Source organism: Chiloscyllium plagiosum, chromosome 17 (assembly GCF_004010195.1).
Source record: "Chiloscyllium plagiosum isolate BGI_BamShark_2017 chromosome 17, ASM401019v2, whole genome shotgun sequence".
Taxonomy (NCBI): Eukaryota; Metazoa; Chordata; class Chondrichthyes; order Orectolobiformes; family Hemiscylliidae; genus Chiloscyllium; species Chiloscyllium plagiosum.
The window spans coordinates 72,077,804-72,088,965 of NC_057726.1; the positions used below are offsets into that span (position 1 = coordinate 72,077,804).

The following is an 11,162-nucleotide window of genomic DNA, read 5'->3' on the forward strand; positions in this document are numbered from 1 at the left end:
CTCAGGGCAGAAATGACTAACACGAGGGGGTCATAGTTTTAAGCTGGTTGGAGGAAAGTATAGAGGGGATGTCGGAGGCGGGTTCTTTACACAGAGAGTTGTGAGAGCATGGAATGCGTTGCCAGCAACAGTTGTGGAGGCAGGGTCATTGGGGACATTTAAGAGACTCCTGGACATGCATATGGTCACAGAAATTTGAGGGTGCATACATGAGGATCAGTGGTCGGCACAACATCGTGGGCTGAAGGGCCTGTTCTATGCTGTACTGTTCTATGTAAGGATAGGTGAGTCCCTTGGGCCGGATGGGATGTACCCAAGGTTGTTGCAGGAAGCGAGGGAAGATATTTCTGCACCTTTGGCAATGAACTTTGCATCCTCACTCTCCACTGGAATAGTGCCAGATGATTGGAGGGTGACAAATGTTATTCCATTGTTCAAGAAAAGGAATAGGGATAATCCTGGGAATTACAGACCAGTTAGTCTTACATTTGTGATGGGCAAATTATTGGAGAGGATTCTGAGTGACACAATTTATGGTTACTTGGAAAACCATAGTTTGATTAGAGATGGTCAGCACAGTTTTGAGAGGGCAGGTCATGCCTCACAAGCCTTATTGAATTCTTTGAGGATGTGACAAAACACATTGATGAAGGTAGAGCAGTGGATGGCACGTACATGGATTTTAGCAAGATAAGGTTCCCCATGATAGGTTCATTCAGAAAGTCAGGAGGTGTGAGATACAGGGAAATTTGGCTGTCTGGATACAGAATTGGCTGGCCCATAGAAGACTGAGGGTGATAGTAGATGGAAAGTATTCCATCTGGAGCTCAGTGACCACCGGTGTTCCACAGGGATTTGATTTGGGACCTCTGCTGTTTGTGATTTTTATAAATGACTTAGAGTAGGAAGTGGAAGGTGAGGTGGGGGGGGGGGGGGGGGGGGTGCATTTAGTACATTTGTTGATGACACAAAGGTTGGTGAAGTGATGGATAGTCTCAAGGAATGTTGGAGATTGCAAGGAACAGGATGTAGAACTAGGCTGATAAGTGGCAGATAAGTGGCACTTTAATCTGGAAAAGTGTGAAGTGATTCATTTTGGAAAATCAAATTTTAATGCAGATTGCAGAGTTAAAGGCAGGATTCTTGGCAGTATGGAGGAACAAAAGGATCTTGGGGTCCATGTCCATAGGTCCCTCAAAATTGCCACCTAAGTTGATAGAGTTGTTAAGAAGGTGTATGGTGTGTTGGCTTTCATTGGCAGGGGGATTGAGTTTAAGAGCTGTGAGGTTATGCTGCAGCTCTATAGTGCCCTGGTTAGACCACACTTGGAATATTGTGTTTGGTTCTGGTTACCTCATTATAGGAAGCTTTAGAAAGAGTGCAGAGATTTACCAGGATGCTGTCTGGACTGGAGGGCATGTCTTATGAAGAAAGGTTGAGGGAGCTGGGGCTTTTCTCATTGGAGCAAAGAAGGATGAAAAGTGACTTGGTAGAGGTGGACAAGATGATGAGAGGCATAGATAGAATTAATAGTCAGAGACCTTTTCCCAGTGCTGAAATGTCCATCACATGGGGGCATAAGTTTAAGGTGATTGTCATCTCCCCTAAACCTTCCTCCAGAGGTCGGATCTTTACACAGAGACTGGTGGGTGCATGGAATGTACTTCCAGCAGTGGTGGTAGAGTCAGATACATTAGGGACATTTAAGTGACTCTTGGATAGGCACATGGATGACAGTAAATTGAAGGGTATGTAGGTTAGTTTCATATTAGATTAGGATAAAAGGTCAGCACAACATCAAGGACCAAAGGGTCTGTATTGTGTTGTACTGTTCTATGTTCTGGACGTTTGATCCAAAAACTCAGCTATATTCTGGGGACCCGCGTTCAAATCCCACCACAGCAGATGGTGGAATTTGAGTTCAGTAAAAAATGATCAGGATTTAAGAATCTGCTGATGACCTTTGTCAATTGTCAGAAAAACACAGCTGGCTCTTTAATGTCTTTCAGCGATGGAACTCTGCTCTGAGTCTGGAGTCAAATGTAGGGCAGGTGAGGATGGCAATGCGGTTGACTCTCAACCGCCCTCTGAAAAGACCCAGCAAGCCACTCAGTTGTATTAATCGATATAAAGTCTCAATAAAGGAATGATACCTGATGGATCACCTGGCATCAACGTAGGCACTAGAAAAAACAATAGCAGAAATATCCATGTCAATCCTGCAAAGTCCTCTTTACTAACTTCTGGGGGCTCCTGCTAAAATTGTGAGGACTAGTAAAACAACGACCTGACATAGTTACACTCACAGAATCATACAGACAATCTCTCCGACCCCACCATCACCATCCCTGGATATTCCTGTCACAAACCCAGCAGAGGTGGCAACACAGTGGTATACAATTTGCAGGCAGTTGCCCTGGGAGTCCTCAACATTGACTTGAGATCCAGTGAAGTCTGATGGCTTCAGGTTAACATGGACAAAGAAACCTCCTGCTCATTATTCTGTACTGCCCTCCATCAGCTTATGAATCAGCCCTCCATGTTGAGCAACACTTGGAGGAAGCATGAAGAGTAGCAAGGGCACAAATGTACTCCGGATGGGGATTTCAATGTCCATCACTGAGTGGCTCAGCAGCAGCACTAATGACCAAGCTGGTCAGTTCCTAAAGAATATTGCTGCTAGACTGGATCTGTAGCAAGTGGTGAGGGAGTCAACAACAGGGAAAAACATTCTAGACCTCATCCTAACCAATCTACTGGCTGCAGATGCATTTATCCATAACGGTGTAAATAAGAGTGACCACCGCACAATCCTTGAGGAGACTAAGTTCCACTTCACATCAAGGATACCCTTCATTGTATTGTATGACACTATCACTGTCCTAAATGGGAAAGACCTCAAAAAGATCTAACAACTCAAGTCTGGGCAAGTATGACGTGCTAGATCAGGTGGCATGGTAGTACAATGGTTAGCACTGCAGCCTCACAGTGCCAGGGACCTGGGCTCGATTATAGCCTTGGGTGACTCTGTGGAGTTTGCTCATTCTCTGTGTTTACATGGGTTTTCACTGGGTGCGGCCAGTTTCCTCCCACAGTCCAAAGATGTGCAGGTTAGCTGGATTAGCCATGGTAAATGTGGGGTTATTGAGATGGTGTGGGCCTAGGTGGGATGCACCTTGGAGGGTTGATGCAGACTTTATGTGCCAAAATGGCCTCTTTTTGCAGTGTAGTGATCCTGTGCTGTGGGCCATCAACTGCAGCAGAATTGTACTCCAGTACCTAATGGCTAAACATATCCCCCACTTGATGATTAGCATCAGGCTAGGGGATCAAAAGAGCTGAATTCCAGAAGTCAAGTGAAAGTGACAGCCCTCGACATGAAAGCTGCATTTGACTATGTGTGGCATCAAGATGCCCCAGAAAAACTGGAATCAATGGATGTCAGGGGCAAACTTTGTTCTCACTGCAGTCATTCCTGACATGTAAAAAGATGGTTGTGTTGGTTAAAGGTCAGTCATCTCAACTCGAGGACACCTCTGCAGGAGTTCCTCAGGATACTGTCTTAGGTTCAATCATCTTCACCAATGACTATCCCTCGATCATAAGTTTAGAAGTGGGAATGCTCACCAATGATTGCATAATGTTCAGCACCATTCTCGACTCCTCAGATGTTGAAGCAGTTCATATTGAAATGCAACAAGAACTAGACAATATCCAGGCAGTCACACTTGCATCAGACAAGTGCCAGGCAATGATCATCTCCAATAATCTGGTTAAAAATAACACTACACCAGGTTATAGTCCAACACATTTACTTAAAAGTATATGCTTTTAAAGCACTGCACCTTTGTCAGGTAGCTAATGGGGCAGAGGACACAAAATTTATAAGTAAAAGATCAAATATTATACAATTGTTGCGATGTATTAGACAAATCTAGATGGCTGTTAAGTCTTTAATCACTTCAACTAGGGATGCATTAATCTCCAGACAGGAATAATCCCTCCCTGTGGGGGAACACTTCAGTGGTCAAGGACATTCGGCCTCAGATCTTTGGGTGAACGTCCTCTAAGGTAGACTTTGGTATATAGAACTGTGCAGAGTCACCGAACAGCGGCTGATTACTATGAGGAACCCATGAGGACAGCCTCTACTGGGATCTTGACTTCATGTCAGGTGACCCCACCACACTATACACTCTCTCACACACATTCACACATAAGCACACATACATACTCATGCACTCACACAGACTCTCTCTCAGACATATGCTTTCTCTCACTCATATACATACACTCACAGACATATTCTCTGTCACACTCACGCAAACGCACACACTCACTCAACTCAAATTATATGATATTGAAACTGCCAAGGTCTTGTTTCTTCTTTGACAAAGTAGTACCATAGTCCACAGGGTTTGCTTTCAGGAATCAGGCATGGATAATCATACTCTGCTACTTTGTGTATTTATTGAGTCTAAAGATTTCCATAAAGTCCTTGATGGCACAGTGGTTAGTATTGCTGCCTCACAGCGCCAGAGACCCGGGTTCAATTCCTGCCTCAGGCAACTGACTGTGTGGAGTTTGCATATTCTCCCTGTGTCTGCATGGGTTTCCTCCCACAGTCCAAAAATGTGCAGGTTAGGTGAATTGGCCATGCTAAAAATTGCCCGTAGTGTTCGATAAAGGGGTAAATGTAGGAGAATGGGTCTGGGTGGGCTGCGCTTCGGCGGGTCGGTGTGGACTTGTTGGGCCGAAGGGCCTGTTTCCACACTAAGTAATCTAGTGTGTAGGGATATACAGGATAAGTGGATTAGCCATGGAAAATGCAGGATTATAGGAATTGGTAGGGGGTGGATCTTTGAAAGGTCTGTGCAGACTAAATGGGCCAAATAGTCTGCATCCACACTGTAGGGATTTTATGATACTTTGAGTAGAGTCCTCCTTAATTTTCAATTCTTGATTTACATCTTCTTTTGCTATTGATAAATACCAGAAGTTAAAATGCTGCTTAGATGAGTTCAGTCATATACTTTTCTCGTCAAAATCACAGACTACAAATGCCAACACCACTGATTCCATGTTCCCCACATGGCGCACTCAATCAAATTCTCATCCGATTCCCCTGAATTAAAGTATAACCATTATCTGTTTTCTAGTTGCATCAGTCTCTATTAGATGGTAGCATTGAGTCAGAGTAGTAGGTTCTCTTCTGCAAAGGCTATTAAAGAATAAGGTGGACTTTTATAATTGTTCAAGCAGTTTATGTATTCCTTCTATGTGGCGCCAGGTCATAAATCACAAGGTAACTGTTTCAATATTTAGCCACATAAAAGGGCAAAGACAGCAAGTATGTGGGAACATTAGTACCTCCAAATTCTTTTCCAAGTCACGTTTCATCCTGAATTGGTACTATATTGTTATTCCTTCAATTGTCAAAGAAGGTGAAATCTTTAAAAATGTGTACATAAATACCGTGGGGCAACTTTCATTATACAGACTGCAGCAATTTGAGATGGCAGCTAACACTTTTTTTGTTAGGAGTATCTAGGGATGAATAATAAATGCTGGACACCTCTTTAATGTACTTTATTAAAAATCTGTCGGAATGAGAGACAGAATCACACTGGATAAAGGGCGGGGGAGAGAGAGAGAAAGTGGCAAGTGGGGAAAGGTAGAAACAGGAACATAAAGTAAGAAATTCTTGTCAGCCTGTGGTGTGCACTGTTGTGAAAAAAAATTGTCACGGTAGAAATTGAACTCTTAATCTCTTGACTTTGTGATATTCTGTTTGCATTTATGTAGAAATACTGAGAGGTTACAACATAAGAGCCGTTTGGCCCAACTAGCTTCTGCCAGTCTTCACCATCTGCATGCTCAAATGGGCCTAAAAACTGTGCCGTTGATTTCTGACAGGGCATGTGCAGAGGCCTGGGCTCGAGGAGGATGGAAAGCCGAGAAGGAAGAAAGAATGCAGTGGGAAACGAGTGAGCGTAAAAAGATTCAGGATAGTCTTAATGCTTTATCAGCGATCAAGAGGAAGGCTGAGGAGAAACGTAGGCTACAAGAAATGGAAGAACGAGGTAGAATCTGGCTTGATGTTGTCTGAGTTTCTTTAAAGGAGTTGCATAATTTTCGCTCTTCATACTTTACACATGAAAACATTAAAGTCTAAGGTATTAATTGTTGTATCCATTCTACAGCAGATGCATATATCATGAATTAGATCACTGAGACCGGTGAGCCATGAATGGTTTCCAACCTTCATGAATATTTGAAGCATCATTTACAATGTTCTTACCTTAAGCACAAGTTCCTGTCATATAATGCACTCCCTAGGATAGTAACTGTAAAAGATCCAGTCCACCTCTTGAGCTAAAGGTAAAGTCAACACAGTCTTACCAGTCTGGCAAGTTGTTCTAAATAGAAAGAGAGACAACTGGTGATGGTTTACCTAAGAGTCACCATGCCTCAGGCAAAGGGATAGGTTGAGAATAAGAATCCTTCATGGCCTCAGCCAGTGTGGGAATTGAACTGACACTGTTGGTATCACTCTACATCACAAACCAGCTATCTAGCCAACAGAGCTAAATGGATCCCATTCCATTTCGAAATATCTTTGTTTCTGTCAATTTCATTATCTCCAAAAGGTACCACACTTGATCTCTCTCCATCTCATCCTTTCAAGTCCAAGGACCCATTACAATGACTCATTTCTCTCCTATGAAAAGCTGTGCTCTCTTTTTGCATTGTTTATTTGGTTTTGGAATTACATCTACCTTGTACATTAGATTGGAGTCTTGAGATGGTACTGATAGCATTTTCATGCTTCTATTCCATTTCAAATCGTCCAGCCCTTTGGGCTGGGTGTGAGATTTTACACCAGGTTTGTTCCATGAGGAAATAGGTCACTGACTCAGGTGAAACTATCACCGTCATAAAGGAGCCTTCCGATAACAGCCTTATGGGCACTCTGTTGGTATATCAATCTTATCCTTTGCCATTCCACCAAAAGTGCCAGTAGAAATTGTATCTTACTGTCCTGCAAAAAAACACTATCCTATCACTCCTTTTGCAAAGAAAGCTGTTTTAGATTAGATTAGATTAGATTAGATTACTTACAGTGTGGAAACAGGCCCTTCGGCCCAACAAGTCCACACCGACCCGCCTAAGCGCAACCCACCCATACCCCTATATTTACCCCTTACCTAACACTACGGGCAATTTAGCATGGCCAATTCACCTGACCTGCACATCTTTGGACTGTGGGAGGAAACCGGAGCACCCGGAGGAAACCCACGCAGACACGGGGAGAATGTGCAAACTCCACACAGTCAGTCGCCTGAGGCGGGTATTGAACCCGGGTCTCTGGCGCTGTGAGGCAGCAGTGCTAACCACTGTGCCACCGTGCCGCCCACAGCCTACCCTCCCTGCCAATCACCCATCCTACATCAGGGATTCCAGGTGAGCCCTACTCCCTTGTGCTGCAGGTCCAGTGTGAAATACAGTTTTCACACTCTCCTACTCTCCAGTGTCCAGGTGAGTCCCTCCATTCAGTGTTGGGAATCTGGGAGAAGCCCACTTCCAGTGTTCGAATTCAAGTGAGCCCTGTGGGATCTCTACCACAAAACTTATATCTGATGTCCTTTGGACAGATGCTTATAGCTCCCTTTTGTGTTTGGATGAGATGAAAACATGGTTGCAAGCAGGACTTGGTGTTTGTTTACAGCCACATAGCCAACCAATTTTCAACAACAGTCAAGGTTCCTATTTCAGAATCCCAACATTGTCAATAGAAATAAAAGAGCTCTATTATGGTCGCTTCTCACTTGATACTTTTTGGTCAATGTTTAACTTCAATAAAGTGATTTAGAAGAGGAATTTCAACTCAATTTTATACACTGCTATTACAGGCCTCTCTCTCTTTCTCCATAAAATTAGGATATGTTTGTAGAGGTGTTGAAAACTTCTAGAAATAACATTCCCTCAAGATTTTGTTTTATTCATTCACGGGTCGTGGGCATCGCTGGCTGGGCCAGCATTTATTGCCCATCTCCAGTTGCCTATAAGAGGGTAGTGGTGAGATGTATTCTTGAATGGTTGCAGTCCATTTCCTGTTGAAACACAATGCCAAGAGAGGGAATTGCAGAATTTTCACCCAGAGACACTGAAGGAACAGTGATATATTTTCCAAGTCTGGATGGTAGGTGGCTTGGAGAGGACTTGTAGGCGGTATCACATGTATCTGCTGCCTATGTCCTTCTAGAAGTGAGTAATCATGGGTTCAGAAGTTGTTGAATAAGAAACCTCGGTGAATTTCTGTAGTGCGTCCTGTAGATGGCACATACTGTTGCTACTGAGTGCAGTGATGGAGTGAGCATATGTTTGTGGATGTTGTCATGGTGGCTCAGTTGTTAGCACTGCTGCCTCACAGCGTCAGGGACCCGGGTTCAATTCCCGCCTTGGGCAACTGTCTGTGTGGAGTTTGCACATTCTCCCCATGTCTGCGTGGGTTTCCTCCAGGTGCTCCGGTTTTCTCCCACAGTCACAAAGATGTGCAGGTTAGGTGAATTGGCCATGCTAAATTGCCCATAGTGTTAGATGCATTCTTCAGGGGTGAATATAGAGGAATGGGTCTGGGTGGGTTGCTCTTTGGAGAGTCGGTGTGGACTTGTTGGGCTGAAGGGCCTGTTTCCACACTGTAGGGAATCTAATCTAATCTACTTGAATAATTGGGGCTCTTTCTGGGGTAGGTGGGACCTCTACAAGCAGGATGGTCTTAATCTGAACCAGAGGGGTACCAATATCCTGGGGGGGAAATTCGCTAAGGCTATTGGGATGGGTTTAAACTAATCCTGCAGGGGAATGGGAACCAAAATTGTAGGGAGGTCCGAAATCATGTTTCAGAGACGTAAGATGGCACTGGCAAGCAAGAAGTTGGTTTGAAGTGTATCTACTTCAACGCCAGGAGCATCCGGAATAAGGTGGGTGAATTTGCAGCATGGGTTGGTACCTGTGACTTCGGTGTTGTGGCCATTTCAGAGACATGGATAGAGCAGGGACAGGTATGGTTGTTGTAGGCTCCAGGATTTAGATGTTTCACTAAGAACAGAGAAGATGGTAAAAGAGGGGGAGGTGTGGCATTGTTGGTCAAGGACAGTATTACAATTGCAGAAAGGATGTTTGGGGACTCGTCAACTGAGGTTAGTATGGGCTGAGGTTAGAAACAGGAAAGGTGAGGTCACCCTGTTGGGAGTTTTCTATAGACCTCCGAATAGTTCCAGAGATGTAGTGGAAAGGATAGCAAAGATGATTATCGACAGGAGTGAGAGAGGCAGGGTAGTTGTCATGGGGGATTTCAACTTTCCAAATATTGACTGGGAACACTATAGTACGAGTACTATAGATTTGTCCAGTTTGTGCAGGAGGGCTTCCTGACACAGTATGTAGACAGCGCTGAAAATATGTTGCTGGAAAAGCACAGCAGGTCAGGCAGAATCCAAGGAACAGGAGAATCGACGTTTCGGGCATAAGCCCTTCTTCAGGAATGTAAACAGGCCAACAAGGGGCGAAGCCACATTAGATTTGGTACTGGGTAATGAGCCCGGCCAGGTGTTAGACTTGGAAGTAGGTGAGCACTTTGGTGATAGCGATCACAATTCCATTATGTTTACTTTAGTGATAGAAAGGGATAGGTGTATACCACTGGGCAGGAGTTACAGCTGGGGGAAAGGCAATTACGATGCAATTAGGCAAGATTTAGGAAGCATAGAATGGAGAAGGAAACTGCAGGGGATGGGCATATTAGAAATATGGAGCTTATTCAAGGAAAAGCTCCTGTGTGTCCTAAACAAGTATGTACCTGTCGGGCAGGGAGGAAGCTGTAGAGTGCGGGAGCCGTGGTTTACGAAGTAAGTGGAATCTCTGGTCAAGAGGAAGAAGAAGGCTTATGTTAGGATGAGATGTGAAGGCTCAGTTAGGGCGCTTGAGGGTTACAAGGTAGCCAGGAAAGACCTAAAGAGAGAGCTCAGAAGAGCCAGAAGGAGACATGAGAAATTTTTGGCATATAGGATCAGGGTAAACCCCAAGGCTTTCTATAGGTATTTAAGGAATAAAAGAATAATGAGAGTAAGATTAGGGCCAATCAAGGATAGTAGTGGGAAGTTGTGTGTGGAGTCAGAGGAGATAGGGGAAACACTAGATGAATATTTTTCGACCGTATTCTTTCTAGAAAATGTCAATGTTGTCGAGGAGAATACTGAGATACAGGATACTAGACTAGATGGGATTGAGGTTCACAAAGAAGAGGTATTAGAAATCCTGCAGAGTGTGAAAATAGATAAGTCCCCTGGGCCGGATGGGATTTATCCTAGGATCCTCTGGGAAGTCAGGGAGGAGATTGCCAAGCCTTTGGAATTGATCTTTAAATCGTCATTGTCTACAGGAATAGTGCCAGAACACTGGAGGATAGCAAATGTGTTTCCCCGTTCAAGAAGGGGAATAGAGACAACCCTGGTAATTATAGACCAGTGAGCCTTACTTCAGATGTTGGTAAAATGTTGGAAAAGGCTACAAGAGATAGGATTTATAATTATCTGGAAAAGAATAATTTGTTTAGGGATAGTCAGCGCAGTTTTGTGAAGGGTAGGTCGTGCCTCACAAACCTTATTGAGTTCTTTGAGAAGGTGACCAAACAGGTAGATGAGAGTAAACCGGTTGATGTGGTGTATATGGATTTCGGGTAAAAACAATGACTGCAGATGCTGAAAACCAGATTCCAGAATAGAGTGGTGCTGGAAAAGCATAGCAGTTCAGGCAGCATCCGAGGAGCAGGAAAATCGACGTTTCGGGCAAAAGCCCTTCATCAGGAATACAGGCAGAGTGCCTGAAGGGTGGAGAGATAAATGAGAGGAGGGTGGGGGTGAGGAGAAAGTAGCATAGAGTATAATAGGTGAGTGGGAGGGGAATGGAGGTGATAGGTCAGGGAGAAGGGTGGAGGAAGATAGCAAACAGTTACAATGGGTGAATGGGGGTGGGGATGAGGGTGATACGTCAGAGAGAAGAGTGGAGTGGATAGGTGGAAAGGAAGATAGGCAGGTAGGACAAGTCATGAGGACAGTGCTGAGCTGGAAGTTTGGAACTGGGGTGAGGTGGGGGAAGGG

General features: G+C 44.3%; 1 protein-coding gene across 10 annotated transcripts in view; it reads left to right on the top strand.

The window, feature by feature from the left end:
• Positions 1–11,162, top strand: part of dnaaf1 (dynein axonemal assembly factor 1) — a 131,954-nt gene that overhangs the window by 91,067 nt on the left and 29,725 nt on the right. For all 10 annotated transcript variants that reach the window (XM_043707396.1, XM_043707397.1, XM_043707394.1 and 7 more), the window contains one exon: positions 5,917–6,083. In XM_043707396.1, the coding sequence (XP_043563331.1) occupies positions 5,917–6,083 (167 nt within the window). The remainder of the gene's footprint in view (positions 1–5,916; positions 6,084–11,162) is intronic.